Here is a 27,655-nt window from a genome sequence, read left to right on the forward strand (position 1 = left end):
CCCTGGGCCAGCATCGTGAATTCCACAATCATATTGTTGTGAACAATTCATCCGTGAGACAACTGCTGATGAGTTAAAACAAAGTTACGAACTTTTTTCCTCCACCTCTGTCCACTTAGCATTGTGAATGGGTACACCGCACTCAGTCGATCAGCAGGTCGTGTGTGGTGGAGAAAATTGTGGGTATTGCAACTCTTCTGTGAACGTCTGGCCAGTGTGAAATAGTCGGCCAGATACTCTTGAGGGCTCCCTCTAGTGGAGGCCCTTCTGCCAACAGTGACGTGACGAAAATTGTTTTTATGTTGTTTTATTTACGTGCATGCTGTGTTTTCCAAGATAAATATTTTGGAGATGTTATTGTTGCAGATTCTAATCTGAAGGCCACACACTCTTTGCAAAAACCAAAGCAACCATGAACAAAATTTGCCCAGGTATGGAAATCCCGTTGTGCACTAAACACTGCACATACTGTGTTTTCGATTTGTCTCTCCCTGACAGTTAAAAGCAATTGTTTATCAAATTTGCTGAACAGTGCTGGTCCTTAATTTTTCTTATAATGTATTTATCCTGAGCCACTAATTCACCGATCAGTCCCAAAGTCCAATAATATATCAACCGTGCGTCAACCATCCACCACATCCAGTAATATCACTCCAATCACCACACAAACACGACCAACCAACAATACAGCCACCACCATCACCTTTAACTAAATTGACAATACCCCACTGATTTATCATGATCCCATTTCTTCAAAGCAGTTGATATAGGACAACTCTTCTTATTCGTCGTGATATGGTGGAGAAGGGGGGGGGCGACAGAAATCGCCAATCCTATTATTTGTAGAGTCATTCGCGATTTTACTCCACTTATCCGTGAGAATAAATCACAGATAATTTGCTCACAAGATGAAAAAGGGGGTCTTGTATATACTATATATATAAAACCGCTTTCGCACACTCTCCAAGCTCCAGAAGGTAAAGGGAGTCGTGTGTAATAGGGTTGGGGATAAAAGTGGTCATTGTGGAAATAGTAGTGACATATCTTACAGAGAAAGCTGAGTGTTAACGTATCGAACAAGTTAGTTGGCAAGATGAGCATGCAGTATTAGTATTGTTGGGATATTTGCTTTAAAATAAAATGTTGTCTTCTCTTTGATTTATCCCCATTATTTTTCGAAAATAATTATTTATAAACGGATCACCCTGGAGAGGGGAGGGCTTAATTTCTCACGGAATCATCTCCAGAACCCCTCCCAACTGGCTGACATTATGCCTCGCGTTATTAATATCGCAGCCCCCCCCCCTCCCATAGCGCATATGTACTACGCTATACAATCCGCGCGCCCCACTTAAGCGCACTATCAATTCCGCGCAGGCGAACGCGCCGCGCATGCGCAGTAGGCGCGTCCCCTTGAATGACGGCGATTCTCGTCTGGTCGCGCAGCGCCGCTCCTTCTCCTCGTCCTCCTCCTCGTCTCCACCTGCTCCTCCGCTCCGGTCAACATGTCCTCGCCGGCGGTGGTGCCGGCGCTGCGCAAGGCAACGGCCACGGTGAGGCTTCTCGAGGGTGCGAAACGGCGTGCCCTCTGACGTGGCGCCGGCGTGCGTCGGCAGGGCTGTGGGTGTCCTCTGCCGCAGCCGGCGCGACGTGGGCGGGGAGGGATCCGGGAGAGACCGAGGCTTCGCGTCGGGGTTAGGCCGAATACGGATAAACGCGTGGTAGTTAACGCTTTAGGTGTGGCCTTTCCGCCAGCACGGTTCTGACGATTCTTAAAACGAGTATAGGTCAACGTACGAGTCAATGCGGTCAGTCATGTTTACAGTGTTCGCAAAATAGGTGCCCCTTTGTGGGAAGTCTAAAGCGTTTATCTCGTGTGGCGATTCACACTCCCGCCGTGGGAATGTAGAATTTCCACGAACGACTGAGGCTACATGCCGGAGATTATCGTCTTCCCACGCTGGTTTAAGCAGGGAGATACTGACTTTTGTTGACGGGAATATGTTCACCCGGTGGAGCGGAAAGCTTACGAGTTAATTTCGTTTGGGAGTTACTTCGCCAATCGTTTTTCGGGTTCGCTAAAATTGCTACCAAATTGTCTGGACATCAACAGTGGTTGTCCAATGGTCAGGCTCGCTCCTGTCACGGGATTTGGGCATTGCCACCACTGGCTTGGGGCTGCAAATATGAGCTGAGCATCGCCTCTGCTTATTTGAGCAATATAACACTTTGTCAGCATGCTGATCCATCTGTATGGACCATTGACGTTTGCCCCCGTGTGTGTGTGGTGCATTGTCTCCATGTACTCTGGTTTCCTTCCACCTAACACTCATGGATGCAGTTGGCCAAACGTCCCCATGGAGGACTCTCTTGAAAAAGTGTCTGGAGACTCGTGAGGTTTTATTTGACTTTGTAAATAATGGTATTTAATATAATCTAATTTGGGTGGTTCTGTTCTTGATTCGTTCCACTCACCACGCGAAGGTTGTGAATTGAAATGTTAGTTCACGGTCAACTTTACATATCAAAATCAGCAGTCACGAAAGTTTTAAGTCAAAATCTATTTATGGTCGTCAAAATCATCACCTCTTTATTTGAGTATTTTTTTCTATGCAAGACTGTTCCCCCACCAAAGAAACGTGAAATGTCCACCGCTGGTTCAGGACTGCCAACGAAGACTGCTGACCACTGGCCATATGGGCATGAAAACACAAAGACACTTTGACCTTTATACTGCATGTTTTTTTCAGTCGTCTATGATAACTTAAAGTGCAGATACGTAAAGTGCACAGTAGGCATTAACTGCTTCAGTTGCAATTCACAATATAGGATGAAGGGATGAAGTGTCTTGCCAACTAAAGCTCCTGTATACAACCTGAAATATTTTTTGTCCAGTTATATAAGACTGTAGAAAGTGGAAACACGACATATATAATAAATGTATTTGATTTACTGGAATTAACCCAATAAAGCATTATGAGTTTAAGTACCAACTACTTTTATTCTGGCTGAGTGGCTGTGGGCACAAGACATGAAAACAATACGAAAGGTCACAAGTTCAATTTCAGGATCAGGGGTCGATTAATTGTATTCCATTTTGTGATGTGAACAGGCTAGTCTTGTAGGTATACTGATCCCTGTCATAGGAACGTGGGATATCCACTACTGGCATGGGTAGGTCAAATAAGATTAGTGCTGCAATAGTGCATGTTTAAGCGGGGGACCTTAAATTGGATAACATCACTGTTAAATTTAACTGGCTTCCATACTCAAATGAGGTGAGCAGAGCTTATTTTCTCAGCTGCACTGAGCCTATAGTGGAAATTCCACATTCATAGCAGGAGCAAGCATGTGATTAACATAGACGTTATTGATTTCCTGACAAATAGTATAGTTTCATCATGTGAGGATGAAGATGGAGGAGGAGGATGTTGTTAAAGCTGAGTTGACCTTGACTGGGGTTTGAACTTACGAGCTCATGAAAGAGCACCTTGCTCAACCAAATTAGCTAAGTCCCAGCCTTACAAATCAATTAGAATACGTTAATCACTCAAGCACAACAGTCTGGCCAGATCCCTTGTTTAAGACTTACGACCATAGTAGAGGCATTGGCTAAAAGTGCTCTCGTCAGTTTTTCTGAGCTGGCATTTTTCCTGAACTGGCAACCTCAGCTAGTCAGACTAATAGGGGAGAGCTTTGGTCTGGCAAGCCCAAATGTCTTGCTAGCTGAAATACTAATAAAAATCGGTATATATTGTGTTAATGTTTCTATTGTATTTACATTTTTAGTCATCCATTTTTTGATATTCAAAGTTAGTGTCGCTCGAGTGTCATGGGAGTATTCGGCAGTGCTCATCTCCATTGGCAGCCCTGAGCCAGTGGTGTCAATTCCACATTAAACAATTTCTGTTGTGCCACAATGTAGGTAGGCCATTTAATCTACCCTGAATGGATGATGGGCTGAGCAGACCAGTTATCAGCATTTGAACGAACAATTTTCCCATTGAGAGTTAAGTGCTCAACCCTTAGCTCCACTCTGCCCAAGTTTGAAATGCAGTTTTGATTGTGCAAATATGAAACATACGGGCTCCAACAAAGGCACGTTTTGGCTGCATGGTGCCTGTGATGTGCTTGTGTTTGCACTTAATGTGAGTATTGCAGGTGTGTCTGGTTGCCCGTGTGTGTGTGTGTGCGCGCACGCCTCAGGGACTTGCTTTGGCGCAAACTGGAAGACCTTGTATTTTAATTTTTTTAAAAGGTGGCCACGTAGATACACCTAGGATGTTATAGTTGCTCATACAATTCTCTGGAGGATGCCTTATTTTGGATTTGAGCCTTGCGTGTGCTGGCTGAACCCAAATATACTGTTCTTTTACGCTTGCAAGTTTCTTTTAAAGCCGAAGCAATTCATATAGTGCAAGTATAGGACGTTCAAACGGTGTATTTGGAATTTGTTTTGTTTTTTTGTCTTAGTTTGGCCTGTGGAGTTCGTGTTGGCCCATGGCTCTTAAACACGGCAGCCGTGAAAATATCTGTTTAATATGAAATTCATTGATATCCATTTGCGTTGTCCGATGTACAGTGTCTGTTTGTTCACCCCATTTTATGTCTATATAAAGAACCTAATGGAAAATATAAATAAATATAATTTTGCTCATAATTTCTAGGTATAATAACCATTAGAACTCGATAGCATATGGAATATTTTGAGGTGACCAAGTGGCTAAGTGGTCAGCAAATTTGCCACAACCAATTTGCAATGAGTTAATGGTTCAAATCCAGTTCGTGCTACAGTTGCCCAGAACTGCTTTTTGCGTTTAGTTTGTTGTCTTTCCCCCACACCTCTGCTTAGCATGGTTGGCTACGTATGGTACGAAATAAGTTCAACATATATACATAATTTGTGACAGGTATTTAATTAACAGATCTTGGCTTAAAGCTTTCGTGACTGCAGAATTCATATTCTTTGGATCTTTTGGTAAAGTCTACATGACTTTATCGAAAGACCCAAAGAATAAGTAATTAACAGATTGTGTCCTATGTTAAGTGGGTATTAAAGACTGTCATTGCATAGCAGAGTAAGCAAATCCAAAGTTTGGAGTATAACATAACAATAGTGTTATATGTGTAATAATTATTGTAGTCAGGAAGAGAAGATTGCGATGGGTCGGGCTCATGTGAAGGTTGGAGGAGAGCAGGTTACCAAGACAGGCATTGTAGTGGCATCCAGAGGTTGGTGACCAAGGAAAATATGTACAGCAATATGTTGACTGCACTAGTTGTGGAGCCTAACAAAAGCAAGGAAGCAATGTGCTGCACCAACAGCATTGTCCGCATTTACGTCATTGTTCGCCTGAAACGCAGTAATTTCCTGCCGTTTAATTATATTACCTTTCCACAGCAACCCAGAACACATACTTTACAAGAGTTAAACAATCTCAATGAGCTCTCCAATGGTTAACGTCGTCATATTGTTTTGAAAATACACTACATTTAATTGCCGATTTAGCACCATTTTGTGTATTGTCTGTGTGTGCGTTTGGTACGCGTGTGGGTATGAAGCTGTGTTTAGCTGGTTCATGCAGCCCACGAGCCCAGCCACTGCTTGCCCAATCGGCTATTGTTTGGCTGGACAGGGGGAGATAATTTGGTGAGCCACAGGCTAGAAAAGAAGGACTGATCTGGTATGGGAGAGATCTAGCGATGAGTGAACTCACTGACAACTGGTAACATTGGTCTCATGGTCAGCTTCTGGAGGAAGCTTGAGATGGTTGGCACTGGGGAGTGCAGGCGGTGCACCTGCCAGTTACTCTGGTATGTTAATTTACAACATCTGGACCCACACACATTGTAGGGAAACCTTCCAATATTGGATTGACAAAGGGATAGCAATGATTATTGTACAGTATATAACATTTGGGACTGCCCTGTGAGTTCGTGGCAGCCACTCCACATGGCCACAAAGTGCTCCTAGACTGGTAAGTGCTATGGCGACATCACCACAGTTTATTAGAAAATAAGGGTTGCTGCTGTTGTGTTCGCATGTTAGTGAGGAATGGCATTGTAGTGGCTCGTATACTGCATTTACCGTAAGTCTTAGTTACCTGGGTTAAGCTCGTGGCCATGTGCAACATTGTAGGCCTCCACTAAGTTAGATCAGCGATAAATGAGTGTCTCACTATCTGGTGCAATGTGTGAAAATCAGCACCGGGGAGATAAAGGTGGATAATAGTGTATGTATGCTGAACTTTTTTCGCACCATACGTAACCAACTGTGCTAATCGAAGTGCATGGTGTTCAATATACCAGACACTTGCACTTCACTGATAGTGATTTACTGGACAGGCTTGAGCGTGGGTAGATGCAATTGTATTACCACTACTATATTTCTCATCTATTTTACTTACATAAGGTTGGCAAGTCTGCAAGCGTGCCCGCAATGCTCATCGGAAATTGCTGTGTCACTTAGGAAAACTTTGACTTGGAGAAAATTGTCAAAAGCAGCACATTAAAAAAAAATGCAATGTTCCGAGTACACATAGTACGTACTAATGCCGTCGAAATAAAATGGCATATTAGAATCCAGTTGGCCGTACGGCTTGGCTTGGCTTAGTGCCAGGGCAGGGTACTAAGCCATGATGGGTAGTAACTGAGGAGTCTTGGAAGATCGTGAATGCCATGGAGTGGGGTCCCTATTCTATTCTGAGCAACTATTTAACTCCTTTCTATGCTATTAATATTTACCAGGTAAGGCCCACTCAGCTATATAACTCTTTTTCAGAAGCTACCTGGCCACAATTTATTGCTTAATGAAGTGCCTTGTCATGTGCAAATTTATAGCAGCCAAACGCATGCTTCTAAATGTGGAGGGAAAAACCGGAGGACCAGAGAAAATTCCACATGACCACGGGGAAAACGTGTAAACTCCAAATATACAGGCATCAGGGGCATGATCGAACACACAACCTCCTGTATACCAACCGAGGTAGTTAATATCTCGCCACCACAGTGCCCCTGTCAGAAGTAGCCATGTGTTTTCAATACAGGAAACTAATTTATTCAGAGTGATTGGCTATAGCTGTAACAATAATGGACCTACAGACATAAGTTGTGAGTTCAAATTCTTGTTGGGATGTCTCAGCCCATCATCCCACGGGGTCAATAAGATAGCACCATTTTGTGAAAGTCATTTTTTTCTTATCACATATGTAGAGCATAGACCCAAAGATCCCAAAAGCCAACCGACCAATAACAAATAGCAAGTTGTAAGAGTTCAGAGTTATTCTATAATTAGGCAGGTCCCCACCATAGGCATGAATAATTTTTTGCACTGGCTGTGGGCCACTGATGTAGATGAATATCACTTAATAATTAATATCATTATGGAGACACTGAATGTAGTGCATCGTAATCATTGGAGTCATTGTGGATAATACTTTATAAGTAACAACTTCGATCAGCAGATAATGTCTCATATCTCTCTCCATGGACAAAATAAAAGTAAGTCTTTCACAACCCATCGGCCGCACGGCCTTCTGAGCATGCAGCATTGATTCAGCACTAGCAATATCTGGAAAGGCCTCAACACTGAATGTATGTAGAGGCCGGTCCAAGGTTTGTTTGTACTGAAGCAATGCTGCTTAAATTATGCACAACCAGAAGCCCTTGCCGTTGATGAGTCATGTAAGAAATACTCCAAGAAATAATGAAATTGTTTATGTGGAGAGATAGATATATGAAGGAGAGATATTGTCTGCTTATCTATTTTGACTTTAAGTGAGTCATTTCTGAGTTATAAATGTGAACGGTGCAAATTTTTTTTTATATTTTTTTGTCTTTTTAACATTTCCAAGAGCTGAAAATGTGTCTCTAAATGCACATCTGATTTTGCTTTCACACAAATGTAATGTCTAATTTTAATGCTTCACGATGTCCATTTGCACCTCACACTCATTTAACAGCCAGCTTTGCTCTCCTAAGCAGCTACATCATGAACTAAGCCTAATTCAGCAGCTACGTATACCCCAGGCTTTACAGTGGATCTATGAACTATCGACATGTAAACATTAACCCCTGTCACAATTGTAGGAATTAGAATTTGGGATCGATATTCTATTTTGGTATTAATTATTTTATATATATATTGGTCAAAGTAGAGCATCCATATTTGCAGGGTTAATGTGGCCCAATTACAAACATGATGAATAAATAAAAATGGTTCCCACACGGATGATTCGATACATGTATCCTGAGCATAAAAATCTATTTAATGTGATGTCTTGTCACATGGACAATGTTCTGTGATAAAAATTTCAAGTCATTTTAGAATAATCACCTATTATTTACTAATATTGTGCCTCACACAAATAAAAACAACTCCTGAAGTGTCAATGGAATTAAGAAGTTCAATTTCTTATTCGAATCTTTATTTATCCTGAAGGAATCCGATGGGAAGTTAAAATTGCACAAGTACATACATTCCTGCAGATGTGTCAACACTAAATGCAAGACAACAACATGGGTAGTAGCACACATGAACCTAGAATCACAAGTTTACAAGTAAACTGATAACATATCCACTGGAATGTATAATTGATCAGAGTTTCATACTTGCCATCTAGTGATGTCCGCGTTACCTTTTGTGACATTTGTCACGTATTTTGTGTTATTTGTTCTACTTAAGATCTTCTGTCTGGTTTGTCTGTGTGTGTGTGCGCGATTGTGATCGTGTGCACAGGTTATATTCCTGCACGGACTGGGAGACACTGGGTAAGACTACGAGTCATACTGTGCGCACAACTGCTGTCCATGTTTCATCAGACTGGGCTTGATATTCCCTGCCAGGATCTACTTTATACAATGCAAGGGGACACAGACCGGAAGTGACAAGGTTGCTCAGGGGGTTCATTATGGCCATGTCACAGCATTGAGTTGATAATGCTGGGAGACCTGGGTTCGAATCTGGGTTTCAGCCGCTCGCGAATGATCTAGGCTCTGAAGCTTAGTGATATGATGGTCTCAGCCTGGTCACCAGTGACTGCACAGAACACCCCCATTGCATTAAATAGAAATGTTCACTTTGAGTCGATATGCCATAATTAGTGTTGGGTAGGAGAATTACACTGAGTGTATGTTTTCCGAGTGGATTATTACCTCATGAAGCAAAAGTCAATGTTTATGTTAATTTCAATAATCTATAGCCACCAGTGAGGAGCTTTTTTTCAGAATGTGAGTAATACATTGACACATATCCGTAATACATTTGTAAACGTGACAACATTGTCGGGAAGTGGAGGCTGCTTGACAAAAGGGAATTTGCATAAAACTACTGCGTGGCCTACACCAAAAACAAATATTGATGATCGTACTGGCTGCAAAATTCGATTTTTTATATCTCCTTTTCCTTTCAAATCTCACTTTTTCACAAGCTCGTGAAATTTTGACTTTGTGTAAGGTTGTCCTTTTTAACATGTAGGCTTTCGCGACAAATAAAAAACCTGTATTATGGAAGTTTGTCCTTCTCAGGGTGGTTTGGCAAAGAGCTGCTTAGCTCCCAGTGTCACTCCCCCTTGCTGCACACACACAGCAGTTGTTTGGGGGCCATGCTACATGAAACCAATTTGTTGTGCTGCTTTAATGGGTGCGCTAGATCGCCAGGGCTATTGTTGGCATCTGTGTCATCACCGTGTTTATAATTTCAGGCACGGCTGGGCTGAAGCCATGGCAAGCATCCGCTCCCCACACATCAAGTACATCTGCCCCCATGCGTAAGTGTTGCTCCGAGTTGAGTATCAGGTGGATCGGCGTGTTCAGAATGGCCTTGTCATAGCCACGGAACTGACAACACTCATATCCTGGATTTATATCCCAGTTTAATTAGTTAATGACTGTAAGTGTAGCAAGTGTGATGGACTCAGCCCAATCATACAAGGACTACACAACTGTGATGTGGCTATTTGTGGCTATTGGGTGGTAGTCTGGCATCTAGCTGTGCTGTCTTGTATTTTGGGATATTTTAATCTTGCATACTTGGTTTTCCCCAGTTATCCCAGTTTCAAAATTCCAAAAGATGCTTGGTACTCATCAGACACTTACTCATCAGACCTGGCTCTTGTTGTCTCCTGCATATCTCCTGCAGTTAAACACTCAATTGTGGGGCAAATTATTTTCTCGTGACGATGAATCAACATGTGTAGGTAAAATTTAGACTTAAAACTTTCGTGACTGCAGGAATTCATATTCTTGGTTTTTTCGGTAAAGTCACATGGATAGAAAAAAAAATCTAAATTAAAAGCAAAAAAACCCACAACGTTTCGATCGCAACACAAGCGATCTTCATCAGGTGGAGAGAAAAGATGAAGACCGCTTGTGTTGCGATCGAAACGTCGTGGGTTTGTTTTTTATTTTATTTAGATTTTTGTTTTTCTATCTACGTGACTTTACCGAAAGAACCAGGGAACTTGCAATTTGAGGAACGAGACGGGGCATTTTAACATGCAATGTCAAGTGCAATGCACTCCAAGAGGCTGTTGTACAGCAATATCATGGCTTTATCAGTGTCATTCACTGCTTTCTCTGTCAGGCCACAGGTTTTTCTGTCATCTCTCTCACATTGACACTGCAAAGTGACCACATGCAAGTGCTGTTGCTAGCACCAATCTTCTATCAAATGAGCTGTGATTCCTTTTAAGAATTATTCCTCCCCAATAAATATTTAATACCGTGTCTGCGTTTGCACAGTAATGCCTTTTCAGGGTGGCTGTGCATTTATAAGCTGCATTTTGAATGGGCCATTTGACAACTCATTAAAATATCTTGTCCATTACCATTTTCGGACATTTGTGTTGCCTAATTGGTTTAATATCGTTTTCGACATTTGGTCCGTGATTTAAATGTTACTATTATGATTCCTTTTACAGTGTGATGATAGTAATAATGAGGCGGCTGGGTGCCTGGGCTCATAATGGCCTTGTCAGCCCCACTCGTCTTGCACCACAGGGATCTTGGGTTCTTATTTAGGTTCTATCAAACCATATTGGCTTGAATGCTGAAATATAACACAGAAAAAAAGGTATTCAATGAATTTGGTTTCTCACATGTTTTGGCCGCGTGCAGCTGTGAAGGCTGAAATTAGCATTATATTGTACTATTGGGGTTAGCTTTTCTTTAAAGAACACAAATCAGCACTCTCTATGGGCTGAGAGAGGCTTATTGAAGTAGTTCGGTGGTGTCACATGTGACATGATGGTTCAGAAGGATGTTTGTTCACCTCATTACATAACTTCAATCAGTGCAATTCCAGCATATTTGATTATACATTTGCACATAAAATGTAGCTTTGTAACCATAGACAAGGAATGCTTAAATAAATAAATATCATTTTTACTATTCACTTAAAGTGATTTTGATGATGCGTCCCATAAAAAATCACTATTTAGAGTTACTGGATTTCTTGCCCAAAGAAACTCACGTTTTGGATAGCAGAAATGGACAAGCATTTGGCATTTTATCAAAAGTGTTTCATGTTTGTAACCTGCATCCAAAACATTTAATTAAACTTTGTAAACAAAAGACCTGGCTGCACTCATAAATCGTATTTATGTACCATGTGTTAATATGTTAATGGTACTATCTGAAGACCACCATTATGGATGTAATGGTGTCTGAACCTAGCATGTCATTTAAAACCCAGAAAAATTGTAATCGCAGCTGAATTTTGATTAATGTGCATTTCATATGGTATTTTAATGTGTACTATCCTTTATAATTGTATTTTTATGCAAAATTTTAAACCCGGTGTACTCGCACTATAACCCGAGCTCTGTTGAGAATTTGGTGATAAAGGATGCTGTTTGAAGGAAAAAACATTAAATTCAATTACGAGAACTGACCCGAATTCCTGCACTTCTGATATATGATTTCATGGCAATGTGATATTCCGCATTTTGTTGATTTATAATTAATATTTCGCTTGTACATGATACGTCTAGTGATTTCATTGTGTTCATAATGCTACATCCATAATATATCCACTATCAGATGAAGGCCTCGCTCAGCCATTACCGCCTCTGAAATTTTGATCACATAGATTTACCTCTCTGTTTTTGAAACCTCTAATTTAACTCTAAATATTTAACAAGTATGAGTGGCATTGACCATTTTAATAGGTGTATATTTCCTGCCATGTCATTCATTGCAAACACGAACGCGTACAAAATGTAACAAAAGCTGAAAAGTGTGCAAAGAAGCATGGGAGGTGCATGCTTTGAATAGCAGGAAAACATTGCCAAACCTGGGGGTTACGTTCTTGAAAAATGTTAAATGTACATCTTGGATGTCGTGCTAGCAATGGAGGTTAGCTCAACTCATACCTGCTTGAATAAGGAAACACCTGACTTATGCACGTGTGTTTTTGTGCGTCTAGTCCACCTATGCCAGTCACGTTGAATATGAAGATGACAATGCCTTCCTGGTAAGTGCTCACAACTATTACATGGTTCTCAATTTAAATTACTATTTTGACGCCTATCGGATACACCATTTAGTGTGTGCGTTTGCACCAAGCGTGGCAGCAGCTTTATCATTTTGTAGAATGCTGCGTACCTCAGACTGCCGCAAAGCATGGTTAGCGGACAGTCTTCTACAATGTTCGTCATCATCTCTCATGCACTGATGCAACTGGGTATTGCAATCTGTGTGTATTGGTTGCTACTGTCCCCACACTAACCACACCCATTTCCCGCAATAATTGTTTTTTGATGAATAAGTATTTGTTCAAAGTAATCAGCTGGCACATCAGTCGTAACCTGATTGAACACCGAAAGCAAAGTAACACTTTGGGATTATCATTACCTCCCTTTGGTAATCTGATTACTCCACACAAAAAAACTAACCCCATCTAGCAGGAAAAAGCCTAGTCAGGCAACCCCCATTTTCCCACCAGATTGAATGAGCTCAACACCAGTTTACAAAGACATTCTTTAGCTCATAATGCTCAGGCATCGATACATCTTTTCTCTGTCTGACATGCATCCCTCCCCCCACCTCCCAACCACATTCACTAAAGCTGCGATTTACTGCGACTCAGCATTAGAGAGCTACGTTATTGAGTTGTTATCCTGGGGGAGATGGATTTGGAGAAAAGGGGTTTGGGGAAAATGTAATTCATTTTACTTTAAAACACACTAGTTTAGGACCGTTAACAAATGCACCATGCATAAGACTGATTTGTGATTGCTACTAAGGTCTGTATGGTGCACTTCAGAGGTTTTTATTTTTGTTGTCACCACGTAGCTCAGAAGGCACAAGCTGGTTGTGTCATGTGACATATAGCCAGCACATAGGATGCTCGATTTTAATTAAAATTTCAGACAAAAGTTTCATCGCATGAAATTGGATTTTAAATACTTTGCGATACCACAGCTTTGAGGGCTAAATGTATAATGAATACTTGTCATGTTCCAGGTTTGACATCATTGACCTCAGCCTGGATGCCAGGGAAGATGAACAAGGCATCAAACAAGCAGCAGAACATGGTAACCCTGGACTTATTACATGAACAGTCAGAGATGACTGGTTGTCTCCGTGGCTAATACTGTTTCACAGCACTTAACCAGCACCTCTGAGATTTTGAATTCAAATCCATATTTCAGCCACTGTTGATTTAGCCAGATTTGAAAGTTATAATAAATGTATTTATTACAGCACCTTGAACAAAACTAAATGTCCCCTTTCACTGTACAATCTAAATTAAACTGCAATTACAAACAAAAAACAGTAGCGCGTGGGAAAAAAGGGGTTTGTCAATGCCATTTTCAGAAACATGGAAATTTCTTAACACAAAAATTCCAAGACTGTCATGTAGCACAGTGACATTTAAGAAAATAACATTTGTACTTTTTTTAAAAAGATCACATATGAATACAACAGCCAACACAGTTCATAATAAAGGTTTTTGGGTTAGATTGCGTATGTATAAATGTGTCCGTAACCCTCCACCACCCAACACGGCCAGTAAGGTTTGTCACGTAAACAACGTGCACTTTTACAATTTGAGTTCCACAAATTGTGAATGTTGTGGATTTACTCTCCAACACCCCGGTGGGCTGAAGTAGTAACTAATTGGCGCGTTGTTTATGTGACAAACCTTATTGGCTGTGTCGGGTTTGGAGGGTTACGACACATTTAGAAACTAGATTCAAATCTTTCGTGACTGCAGGAATTATTCTTTGGTTCTTTTGGTAAAGTCACGTAGAAAGAAATTAAATTAAATAATAATAGAATACGACGTTTCGATTGCAACAGAAGCAACCATCATCAGGTACAAATGAATGAGAAAACAGTCAACTTGGAAATATAATGCAATACAACACAGTGAGTCGGCCAACACAACAGTCAACACCCCACCTGGTTGTTTACGTACTTCCAAAGATTGCTAAATTTGAGAGAGAGACAAAACAGACACGGAGACACACAGACAGACACTCAAGCAGAGAGAGACTCACACAGAAACAAACAGAAAGACAACGTCTCTGTGTCGAGGCCTTAAATAGAGAGCGAGGGCGGGGCAGAGGGGGATTTGTGTGGAATTCCTGCCCATAGGGGACGGACGAGCTGGACACTGGACTTCTTAACAAGCATTACACTTCCTAATTGTACTAAATTTGCTTTCTACTGTGCTTGTTTATAACTCCTTTCTCTCCTCCGGCCGCTATGGGCAGGAATTCCACACAACGCTCCGTGCTTGTTTGTTTAGAAGTCCAGTGTCCAGCTCGTCCGTACCCTATGGGCAGGAATTCCACATAACTCCCCCTCTGCCCCAATCCCCCCCCTCTCTCTCTCTCTATTTAAGGCCTCGACACAGACGTCTTTCTGTGTGCCTATGTGTGTGTTTGTCTCTGTGTGAGTCTCTCTCTGCTTGTGTGTCTGTCTGTGTGTCTCCGTGTCTGTTTTGTCTCTCTCAAATGTAGCAATCTTTGGAAGAACGTAATCAACCAGGTGGGGTGTTGACTGTTTTGTTGGCCGACTCTGTTATGTATTGCACTATATTTCCAAGTTTACTATGGTTGTTTTCTCATTCATTTGTGCCTGATGATGGTGGCTTCTGTTGCAATCGAAACGTCGTATTCTATTATTATTTGATTTGATTTCTTTCTACGCGACTTTACCGAAAAAAACAAAGAATAATGACACATTTATACATACGTGATCTAACCCTAAAACCTTTATTAATTATCAATAATATTGGTTGCAAAAGCCTCCATGTTAAATTAGCCAACACTGTCTCCATACCTAAGCCAGAGTTGTGCGTTGCTCATCTCCTCAGGTGTCCCTGATCCCGTGGTGTAAATTCCACATTCCTTTGGCAGGCATTAGTCTTTACATATGACAGCCACTTTAACTTCCCACAATATGATAGTTATTTTATTAAATCCAAAGAGATCATGATGATGCACTTGGTTGACCGCCAAATTGTATTCAAAGTCATAACCTTCCCCGTGGAAAGTCGAGCACTCTAGTTCATGCAGCGTGTGGCTGATTTATACACAACAGTGCATATTGCTCATTTAAATTTACCTTCTGACAGTTATCTGTCATCAGTGGCTTGTGCACATGAGTTTTAATATATACGTTTTTGGTTTGATGGGATCAGTTTGGAGGCAGAAATTGGCATGGTGAATTTGAATGTGGGCGAGATGAGTTTTTCATTACTTGTGAGATTTGCACTGGCATCTCGTTAATGGTCTGATAATGAATAATTAAGAAAGATTTCCAGTACCGGCTTTAATTTCCACTCCACCGTGAGTAGCAAAAACGGGGACACGGTGTTTGTGTGTAGGCCAAACAACTTTAACAAATTTATATCATACCACTTTTTGTGATTAATTTGTAAATGTCCTTTTTTATTTTAGCCTACAATCTACATAAGGTGTGGTGGCACATTCCTATGATCCATAGCTATGGAGGCACGGTTGGTAGATCACGCAGAGATTGTGATGTGTTGTGCGACTCCCAGCCTATAGGGCTGCCAGGTTGCCAAGTAGATGCAGCGAATGGATAGCTGACCAATCCGTGTGGACCTTTGGGTACTATTCTTTCATGTGGGTGGATTTTCTCCAGGCACCGGTTACCTCTCAAATACTTATAAATGCGAATGAATTATAAAGGAGTTTGACAACATTTCCAATCAGGATCCTTCTAATAAAATAAGTGGTGAGATTTGTACGATGACCTTCTATGACTTACTTGCTATTGTTATCGTATCCCCTAGAGCTTGGGGTTTTTCACAATTCATAGTGTGGAATTTCAATGCCGTTCTTAGAACTGCATACGATTCCTAGTTAAGTCGTTGGATGGGCAGAATTATAGGGGTGGGAGTGGCTTGGGTGGAGCCTTGTGTGGCATTCAGGCATGATGGGAGGGCCCACGTGGCCTGCTTGACTTCATGGAATCACCAATGAAATATATGACTGATGCTAAAGTTGTACATTTTAATGGCGATTGAGATTAATACTATCCAGATAGAAGCAGGGGTTGAGACACCACCCACAAAACATTTGCAGTAATGTTAAAAGTAATCAGTTCATAAAATGTCTTCGCTTTTAAATACCAAATAGGGCATTGCAATTAAAAGACTCCAAGTTTTTAATGAATGACATCCACTGGGTAGTGCTGTGGTTAAACTGCTCAACTCGGTCATGAGGTTGTGAATTTAATTATTCGATTAAAGTCTTTTCAGCATATCATCCCTTGTGGATTAATAATTTTACTACTTTGTGAAAAGCCAGTAGTTGCGTATCCTATGGAATTTTCACCACTGGTTTGTCTCAGCAGAAATGTGTGCAGACTTATGCTCGTTTACACAGGAACACATTTAACCTTTTCTTGCAAACTGTAATGTAAACAACTGCACACAGCCATGAGCTCTCACTTGCAGTGTATGTTCACGTGATGTGTTGCTTGTTCTCTTGTCGTGCGGCGCACAGTAAAGAAGATGATTGACCAGGAGGTGGAGAGCGGCATCCCGTCCAACAGGATAATCCTCGGGGGATTCTCACAGGTATTATCCGGCATGCTGACACTAACACACCGCATGCTGCTGTCAGTGTTTTTGTCATGGTCACCCCATCAGACAATCTCTCTCCACTGCTAGATGAAGACTTCTATTTGCGACAATTGGACTTCTGTTTTCACATTGACTCTTTGATGCTTATCACTTGGCTTTGTGTCTGTCTTCAATATTCTGTCTGCAATTTATGCCTGGCTTTTCTCATTCTGCCTGTCTAAAATGCATTTCTGTTTTTATTGGTGTATTGTATCAATATAGGTTGTTCATAAAGTTATGAGACAGAGGTCCGTGTTTTATATTTGTAGCCACCAGATGTCACTCTAGGCAGGCTTACAGAATAACTATTTTGCTCACAGGGTTTATTCACAATTCCATACTTGTGTATATACATACACGTGCTGAGTGTGTGTGTAATTAGTACACTGGCACAGCAGTTAGCACACTGCCATACTAACCCATTCGCCCAGGTTCAATTTCCAGCCATGGATAACATTTTTCTATCTGAGCCTGTCTTGGCTGTCCATTAGGAGTATCTGGTGTGGTGTGTAAAACATCAGCGCTGTGTAGACAACTTCTGCCCGAGTATCGCATCCTGGCCTTTGTTGGTGCTTGCTCGCAGCAATGCTCCCTCTGGCCTATAAGGTCAAACAAGGGGTTATTTTATGGTGTGGTGTTATCTTAATACATGTGTGGTGATTGTCCCATACAATCCCTGGGACAGCGTAATCAAGAAGGCTGGAGCGAACACTCCATGCTCTAATTGGTTAGGGCACGCGGAGCAAGAGGATTGGCCGGAACATTAAAAAGGAAAAGGTCGGACGGTTAGGCCAAGTGAGGGTAAGAGAGGATGATTGGTGGAGACGGAGTGCGATGAGGGGTGGAGCCAGGAAGAGGTTAAAAGGGAGCAGGAGGCGGTGTTCGGGGCATTGCGGGAGAGAGCGAGAGCGAAGGTGCGGACCCGTGCCGTGAAATGAAGACCTTACCTTTTCGACAAAGAAAAGGGTCAGAGTCTTCTTTCACATGGTACACCTACCCAAAATATCAGAGCACCCAACAGCATTGGTGTAAGAGACCATTATTTTATTGTGAGACTCCATGAAGTAAAAATATGGCCAAGATCATCTTGTTTAAACAAATGCCACTGGGGAACATGATCTTCAGGACATCAGAGTGTTTGTCTTACGCTTTTCGAATGAGCATGGGACAGCGTCCATCTCCACTGCCTCCAGCCACCATTGGAAATTCAAAATTTCTATGGGCGGGGGGGAGGGTATTCTCTTTATTGGACAACCACTGTAGTCTAACCAAAAAGTAGTTATCATTTTCTCAAACACTGAGGGATGATGATGCAATGGGTCAACCCCGATCAATAATTTTACTAACTCTACCTATTGCGAGCTGAGCGCACAAACTATAGCACCACGGATAATTATTTTTGCCTCTGATGACTATTTCGTATTAACACGGCAACCCAGTTTGCTAATTTGGCACAAAATGCGTGCATTGTGAATGTGCTGAATACGCAGTACAGGGTGTTGGGTAGACGTGGTCAAGCTTGGAGCTGTGGAGCAATCCCTCTCCAATCGTCGGGCACATGTTGCCACACAAAATAATGACACTTGTTTCAGGGCTTTGATCAGTATCGTAATCACGTCCGTGGGATGTCTGTGGGTACACTACCAAATGCAGACACATTTAATAAGGAATTGGTTGAACATCACAATTCAGAACCTTCCTGGAAAAAGGGTCCTTGAATCTTGAGAATAGGTTTTCCCCTTTTTCTGGCAACAAAACAGGTGTTAAGATGTTAAAACACCAAACTGAACCTTTTTACAAGTAATCATGTCTGCATTAACCACAATACTTGTGGTCAGAATGCAAAAAAAAGTACTCTGATAATATATGCATTGTCTTTGAAACTGATTGGTCCACACCAGAGACAGCTTTCTTTAGTCTCAAAATGGTGATAGACCAGAGGATGCCAAGGGTAAATAAATATAATTTTAACTCCTGTCAGTCATCATTAGCAAACATAATAGAGGTTTTTTGGGTTAGATTGCGTAAATATATAAATGCGTCGTTAAAACCCGCCACCACCCAACACAGCTAACAAGTTATGGTTGTCACGTAAACAGAACATGTAAAATTCTTGGTTCTTTCGGTAAAGTAACATAGAATGGAAATAATAAAATAATACAAATAAAACTATATAATAAAATTATCACGACGTTTTGGCCACAACACAAGCAGCCGTCCTCAGGTGCATATCTAGCAACAGAGACAAAACCACTGAACTACTTTTGCAGTCGACCGGCTCTCTCTCAATCAACGTTAAACAGTGCTCATTCATGCTCTGTTAAAACCCACATTTTAAATAATAGGTTTTTTGTGCAGGTATTAGGAACCAGTCTGAGATCATCAAACTTTCCCTCGAGAATCTGGTTCATTCAAAGGTGGCTCATTACTCTTATGGAGTCATATTCCAGCCGAGTGATTCCAGTGCTTCTGAATTCGTATTTGTATTTATCCTGTTTATTAATAATAAAAACCACAACTTCTTTTGCATCGGAACATGGCAAGCCATTATAAGTGGCGCATTGTTATACTTAAAGGCCAGCGATCTGTCTCATGCAACAAGATAAGGCATTTCCCGCCATAACTTGTGCTGCTTGAAGTGACAAATTGTGGTAAAATTCCACTTAAGGTGTTTTAAGCAACGGCCACAGTCCCCATATTTCCTAATTCACTTCGAGTGCGTTTAGAAATGTTCTCCGCCTAGAGCAGAAGATAAAAATCTTGCATCACACGCATCTCTGCTGGTTAAGAAACGCCTCCTAGGGACTGCCGAGTCAGCTGGTTTAGTTTTTTGGCCAGACATCAGGCACCCATGGAAGCCTTCAAAAGTGAAATTACGTTAAAATCTTGCACGCGGATGTTGCTGTGCGCTGATGCGTTTCCGTATCTGAAAAAGCAGAATTCTTGCCGCTTTACTAATAATAAGTAGCTTCATTAAATTCAATGAATATCAGAGGTGTTGTCTCAGGCTGTCGGGTACAAGTTTGAACCTTCACTTTTGAGAAAAAAAAACTTTAAATTGACTTTTGGGCACTCGCTGATGGTGTTACGACAGTGACATACAGTAGTAATAAGTGGGGCAGTTCTTCGCTGCCTAACAGAATCCACCAAAACTTATGTGTTGATGCTGCATATTGACTGATTTTCTCCAGTAATTCTGACATTGTTATTTCGTCGCTTCCTTGTCACTCTTTTACTGCGACTATCACAATACAGCAAAAGCTCTGTTTTCTGTCATCAATGGGGAATGGAGGATGCAGGTTAACCAAATACATACAACTTTGAAAGAAAGAAATGAAGCCAACATTTAACTATGATATAAGAAATAATATATTATTTTACAGAGGTAGTCACAAGTCAGTTTGTCGAGCATTCTAAGTTGATTGTAGAGAAGCAGTGGGGCCGTTTAGAGTACAATATACATCTTCTTGGTTCTTTCGGTAAAGTCACGTAGAAGGGAAGTAATAAAATAATAAAAATAAAACAAATAAAATAAAATAATTCTTACGACGTTTCGGCTACAACGCAAGCAGCCACGAGCACTGCCACTGGGCAGCGACCTGAAGCTTCCGTAAACAACAAATCTATGAGAAGCGCACACGGCAAGACACCAGATGGCTGTCGGAATTTTTCTGGATACGTGAAGGAAGATTTGTGTTGCTGCCTTATGACAGATGCCCGTTAATAGAGCGTGTGGTAAAGTGCTGAATAAAGGAGTTTTTGCTGTACATTGTTTCCTATGTATTCACACCTTGATACCTCCACCAGCGTCAAGGACTCTCTGGACCAGGTTGACCACTTCCTGTCATGAATATTACTTATCTTTAGAACTTTTACAAGTTCCTGTAACCGTGCTCATTTCAAGAAATGTGTTGGTTCTCATCTTTTGTTCCAGTTTAACACGTAGGCTTTCGCAACCAATATCCATAATGGAGGATTTTTTTGGGTTAGATCGTGTTAAATATAAATGTGTCCTTAAACCCGCCACTACCCGACAAAGCCAATTAGTAAGGTTTGTCACGTGAACAAAACATGCCAGTTAGTTACGAGTTCAGCAGACCGGTGTGTTTACAATTCGATTACGATGTTTCGCCGATAATTTCTTCCATCATTAGTCCACTTTATTGCTGGAAATGTTGCATTTTAGGCATTTGGCCTTCATAATCACTTGCTAACAGCACTTGCCCCTACAGTATACAAGACTAACCGGGGCAGCTTTATCATTCAATAGAGACACCCGTGGTGTGATGGTTCACTCATTGGGCTCTAATACCAAAAATACAGAACGGTAGTGGCTAGCGATATCTGAACATGTTCTGGGCCTCCTGTCACTCAACTTGCCCTGAAATAAGTAACCTGGTGCAGTGTAAACATCAGTGCTGGGGAAAGAAAAGTGGACACGTGTGATAGCGGCACACCACATTCTCATGTGGTCTACTACCATTCGTACGCCATTGTTAATAGCGATATCCCCTGTGCTCTGCAGGGCTAAACAGCTGGCTCTGTATGTAATCATATGTATCCGTGTGTGTGTGTTTGCAGGGAGGCGCCCTCTCTCTGTACACAGCGCTGACATCGCAGCAGAAGCTTGCCGGCGTAGTGGCCCTCAGCTGCTGGCTTCCCCTTCACAAGTCCTTCCCAGCGGTCAGCTTCTCAACTACTCTCATCCACATGCTTTCTCTAGTCCCTGCCACACACACGCATGCATATTTTTCCCTTTGATGCTCCGGAAAGTAAGATGTACAGTACCCCAAACTCATGCCAGGTGTCAATGGCGTTATACAGATCTGGTCACACCCACACACACTTACTATATTATAAGACCCATCCACATTTTTCTTTAAAAAAACAAGGAAAACTGCGTAATAATCTGGAAAATACGGTACCGGTCTCTTTCTCTCACACGCACGTGAACACACTGCAGGGGTGATGGAGAGGTTTCTGGCCTCTTACAGAAGGAGGGATCGGTATTTTCTTAAACTGTAAGGCTGCAGCGTTGTGATGGTCCTCATATTGCTCGTTGAAATACAAAACGCAGCATTTTGCTCCGAGACGACAAGGCGAGGCGGTGGTGGACCACACAAATATTTAAAAAAATAAGAATAGGTTTTTACTTTTTCTGGCAATAAAACAGGTGTTAAGATGTTCAAACACCAAATAGATACCTTTTGCAAGGCATCATCTGCAGTCTACATTTAGCACACGTACTTGTGGCAAAACATGACACAAGCAAAACATGCCACAAGTACTTGCGGTTCATGCCGACTTGATGCCTTGCAAAAGGTATCTAATTGGTGTGAACATCTTAACACCGGTTTAATTGCCAGAAAGGGTTAAACCTATTATTATGTTTTCTTCATCCTTTTGATAGTGGTAAAAAGGTCCCATAGACACGTAAATATTGCAAAACTTCCTTCCCGTGGGCGTCAAATTGCCATAACCTGACTCGCCTGGAGAAAGCAGTACAGCAAGTGGACTAACCACCATCTGTTTCCAATGCAGGACCTTCCTGATAGAGTTCTTCAATTCAGTGCAGCTCTCCTGGATACAACAATAAATCTGTTTCCTGAAAAACAAAAATCTATAACACTAATACATAAATACAAGTGTCTCAATGCTCACCTCCACTGGCATCCCCTGGCAGTGTAAGTTCCACATTCTTTTGATCAGGGATCTCTCCAGAGCATGACCACTGATAACTTGCCACTCATTGGTACTTATGTTATTGACTCCAGAGAAGTGATGGATGGAGTTGACCTATGACCAGATTTGAACTTGCAACATTTGGATTGCAAGTCAATTTATTCCAACCACAACTTTATTTGGTCATAGGTATACATTGTCGCACCTCCTATTTGCACAGTTGCCTATGTACGGTGAAAAATAGTACGACATACATGCATGTGGATGCTGTTTTACTCACCCTGCAGGAGATGACACATTCTGTGTAACTGTTGCTTTCTGTTTCACTTTCGCTTGCTATTTATGGATGACTGTCCAGAGCATATGCCGAAGAGCTTCGCTGCCAAGCAAATGCTTGCCTGGAATGCGGTGACATTTAAGCTGTTTTGCTCTTGAACCACTATTCAGTGTTTCTAAACACTGGGAGCAGCCCTCTTGAATGCATATGCTGCTTCACAAGGTTTAATACAATGCAGTTCGTGTTACGTGCTTCAACATAGGAAGTGTTAGGAGTGTCAAATAAAATAACCAAGGTTCCACATTTGTAATTGAACGAAGACAGATGAAAACTGCTCAGCATCCTCATCATTAACACCGCCTTAGAACCGAGTCGGGTGACGCAGTGCTGTGTGTGCTGTGCTCCCAGTGACCCGAGTTAGATTCACAGCCATGGAAAACATGAATAGTGACTTTTATGTTAGCTGGTTTTGGACACCTCCCATCACCAACCCACACCGATGGTAAAATCTGGTCAAGTATCCCCTATGACACACACAACGTGGAAAGGCTCTCCTCTAGCATTATATTAACAAAGGGCTCTACGAGTACACATTCGATGAAAGATGTACTAACACGCAGATTGAGTACAGTATTGAGTGAGTGATGTATTAGCTGGCCGATTGAGTCCTGTTTTAATTGAATGATGGATCAGCTGGCTAGCAGTGTATCGTGAGTATTAAGTGAGTGGCGCATGCGGGAGTGATGCATGGGTAGTCCAGGCTGACTGCAGCTGCTGTATGTTGTGCGTGCTCCTCTTCTCAGGCGGCCGCCAACTCGGCGAACAGGGAGACGTCGTTCCTGCAGTGCCACGGTGAGCAGGACCCCCTCGTGCCCGCAGCCTTCGGCAGCCTCACGTCGCAGCAGCTGCGTGGCATGATGGGCTCCTCTAACGTCGACTTCAAGACCTACCCGGGCGTGCCCCACAGCTCCTGCCCAGAGGTGAAACAACAACAGCAACAGCTGCCTCCCCCTCAATCCCTTCATGGATGGACGGATAGAGCTAATGCATAAACACTTTCAACCTTTATTTAACACATATGCTTTCGCGACAAAAATTGGAAATGTTGTGGGTTTACTCTCCAACTCACCTGTGTGCTGAACTTGTAGCGAATTGGCATGTTTTGTTTACGTGACAAACCTTACTAATTGGCGGTGTTGGGTGGTGTCAAGTTTGACGACACATTTATGTTTACACGATCTAACCCAAAAAAACCTCTTATGGACTTTTGCAACCTTTGCTGGAACGTGTCGAACAACAAGAAGCATTGTTGATGCATAGGCTGTGTGTCGTGGACTGATTGTCCAATAATATAAGGAGAGATAGGATTTTGGGGGGAGTGGTTGCTGGGAAGAAAAGTTACCCCTCCCTGCACATCCCATTGCCCTTCTTAGCATAAGTCAACCGTGTATGAACCACGTCCTTTCTGTTATTCCCTACAGCCCTTCTGCAAGGCTGTGTTTACACAGGCAGCCTTGTATGCACCCATTATCCCTCTTTGAATTCCCTAAACACTCTATTCACTCCCCCCTCACTGTTGTGTTTGCTGGATGTTTTAATGTAGATCACTGTAAGTGGGTGAGAGTGAGTGTGTGTGGAGGTGCTTTAGAGTATTGGTCTTTGTAATTATGAATGTTTCCTTGCGAATATGTACGTGGTTGTTTATGTGTGTGTTTTTCTGTTATAGTGAGTGATCACACAGTTGGTGTGCACACTGCACTATAAATCCAGCAGCTTAAGTCTGATATCTGGTCAGAGCCACGATTTCTAGCCGCCTCAGCCTCAAAATGTGGCTGGTGCGGTGTGTAAATATCAGCACTGGTATAGACATTCGTGACCAAGCTTGGTGCTAGTCACACCCACCACACCCTTGTGCTGTGCCGGCTTGAATACGTTCTCACTAACAGTACTTGTTCCCATGGGGTATTTTTTGTCTTAGTATCCGTAGATGTTTATGCATGTGTTTAGATATTTAATAATATGTGCATGCTATCAGAAAGCAGTAGTAATGGAAAACCAGTTCCTACGATGTGACCTTCATATGTGGAGATTAAAGGCTTATCTGTGCCCACTACTCATGCCGTGTGTGTGCACGTGCTGAATTTGACTGCGTTTTCTAAAAAGACTACCGTGTTAAGCTCCCAGGAATATCTCTTGGCGAGAATGCAATTTGCAACATTTGCCAAAGTGTTAATATGTTTCTGCTCATGTACCAGTCATATGTTCAAATGGTACATTTGTAAATGCAAATGAACAATATTTACTTACCATTTTGTTCATTTTCATCTAATTTATATGACTTATTACGATATTGTTCATATATAAAGCAACACTATGTGGCCTGATGGGTGCAGTAAGTTAACTCCTATGAATGCATGTTTGTGAGGATTTGACAGTGGTCGTCCAAACCAGAGACTGTTCTTGCCATAGAAATGTGCCATCCCATTGCTCATCGCAGCAGGGGAGACACTTTTAATTTTTGACTTAGCTGTAACATTGTTCCTCAGCTCGTATAGACCAACATAGCAGCGATTGCATGGGATTTGAGCCACAGGCATTTTGAAATTGAGCAGTGAAATTCAGCAAGCGTTCTAGCTCCGCTGCGTGCTTAGATTATATCTGTGCGCATTGCCACATCTCTCTTATCCCAAACATTTTTGACATTCTTGTACGTCTGAGTTGCAGTAATCGTAACCAGGCTGAAACTCTTGTCAAATCGATAAACTTGTGGGACATGCCTGTGACGGCCGTGGAGAGAGGCGCACGTGGGTATGACTGTGTGAGAAGGGGGGCGACGAGTAAGGGGGCGACGGTAGGGATAAGTGGGTGAGGTAGGGGGGGTGGCCCTGTGGACGTTGGGGGTGCTGGATGACCTTCGTTCGATTAGCACAGTTGGCTACGTATGGTGTGAAAAAAGTTCAACTATATTTTTAAAAAGTTCAGCTGGCTGGCTAGAGGGAAGAATAAGACAGTAACATCCTAAGGACGTGTGAGCTGCTCGTTATGAAATTACTTCCTGTGAAAGCATCTCACTGCTCAAATGAGCATCCAGAAGTGCTCATCTCCATTGGCTGCCCTGAGCCAGTGGTGTTTTATCGATGTTGTCGTTTGTACCTGCCACCCACTACCCCCTTTACAGGAAATGAGAGACATCAAGCAGTTCATTGACAAGCATCTGCCACCCATCGACTGATGCCTTTTGCCCGATCACCCCTGCAGCCAGCCCTGCACCCTCCGCCCATGATGTCCAAACGAACTGAGCTGAGCGCTCCCCGTGCTCTCACCCACTCGCTCGCTCCAGCCTTCCTGTCTCGCCCTGGCCCTGCTGTCTGAGAAGTGCCCTAGCACATGGGAGGGTTTATTCTTTGGTGCATCAAGTGCTGGAGCAGAGAGTGTGTGTTGGGGGAGAGTCACAAAGGGCGCTGCACACTGAAGGTGAAATGTACTTGAGCCACACGGCATCATGAGAAATATACCCACAGTGCCTTGCAGGTCCCCCAGAGTAGTTATGTATGCACAGCAGTCTGATGTAGATTTGAGTATTAGTACAATGAACGTTTGATCATGTTAAACTTCACAGCAGCAAAGTGGCCACATCATGCTTCTGTATGAATATGTTTAATATCTCATCTCTAATTTGAAATTGCAACATGTCTGCCTGCTTAAATGAGCGTGGTATAGTGCTCATTATTTTGGTGGCCCTCAGCCAGTGATGAAAATTGCATGTTCTCAATAACCAATGTTGATTTTACACATGGTAGCAAACCTATTGTATCTGCCCTATAGGGATGAAGGGCTGAGTCGACCAACGACTGGGATATGAATTTGCAACCTTTGAACTATGAGTTAAGATCTCGTGCAGATATTTAGTATTCCTCCAGAATGGACAACATGGAATTATTTTAATGTTATTGTAGAGACCTTAACTGCTTGTCATTACTCTTAATAAAAATGAGCTATGTCGAAAACACTAATGCATAAAACATGCACTACGTATGCACTTAATTGGCACTCACGAATCATCTGCACTATTTGTAAACAATTGAACAGTGTCCATGTCTCAAGTGAATGTTCTTTAAATAAGTGGCTTTACTGAGTCTCACTGAGCTGTTTGAGTTGAATCCAAATTGAGGTTAAACAAAGTATTTGCTGTGCACTCTGATGGATGTGTAGGGTGTGGGGCTCTTATATAGTTCTGTGTATCCAGAGTATCGTTCACCTTCACATGCATCATGGACAGAACAGAGCATTGTTTTTGTGTTGTCAGAAAGGTAATATCAGTAATTTTTGTTTGTTGGTGAAAAAGTAAGCAAATAGCTATTTCGTCCAGGTTTGGCAATTTGGGCTCTGAAAATTTATTGTGAAAATATACTTCTCCCGACACACGAATGAGGCACATGCGTGTTTTCCATCTGATGGGGATTTTCCATGGCTGGATAAAGTGTGAACTTTGCGTTGGTAAAAGGGCTGCTTGAAAGGGGTCATTGGCAAACGAAACCTCCCTTAATAAAATAACGGCAACATAAAGGTGCATTCTACGCTTCATGACATTG

At 42.1% G+C, this 27,655-nt stretch overlaps 1 protein-coding gene across 1 annotated transcript; it reads left to right on the top strand.

Annotated features, from left to right (window-relative positions):
* The first annotated feature begins 1,378 nt into the window (after positions 1-1,378).
* Positions 1,379-27,655, top strand: LOC144931633 (acyl-protein thioesterase 1-like). Its single transcript, XM_078855730.1, has 9 exons — positions 1,379-1,553; positions 8,738-8,769; positions 9,702-9,767; positions 12,425-12,472; positions 13,465-13,535; positions 16,986-17,059; positions 21,686-21,787; positions 23,867-24,043; positions 26,242-27,655. The coding sequence occupies exons 1-9, from the start codon at positions 1,506-1,508 to the stop codon at positions 26,293-26,295; spliced, it is 672 nt and encodes a 223-aa protein (XP_078711856.1). The 5' UTR covers positions 1,379-1,505; the 3' UTR covers positions 26,296-27,655.

Source organism: Lampetra fluviatilis, chromosome 4 (assembly GCF_964198595.1).
Source record: "Lampetra fluviatilis chromosome 4, kcLamFluv1.1, whole genome shotgun sequence".
NCBI classification, from domain to species: Eukaryota; Metazoa; Chordata; class Hyperoartia; order Petromyzontiformes; family Petromyzontidae; genus Lampetra; species Lampetra fluviatilis.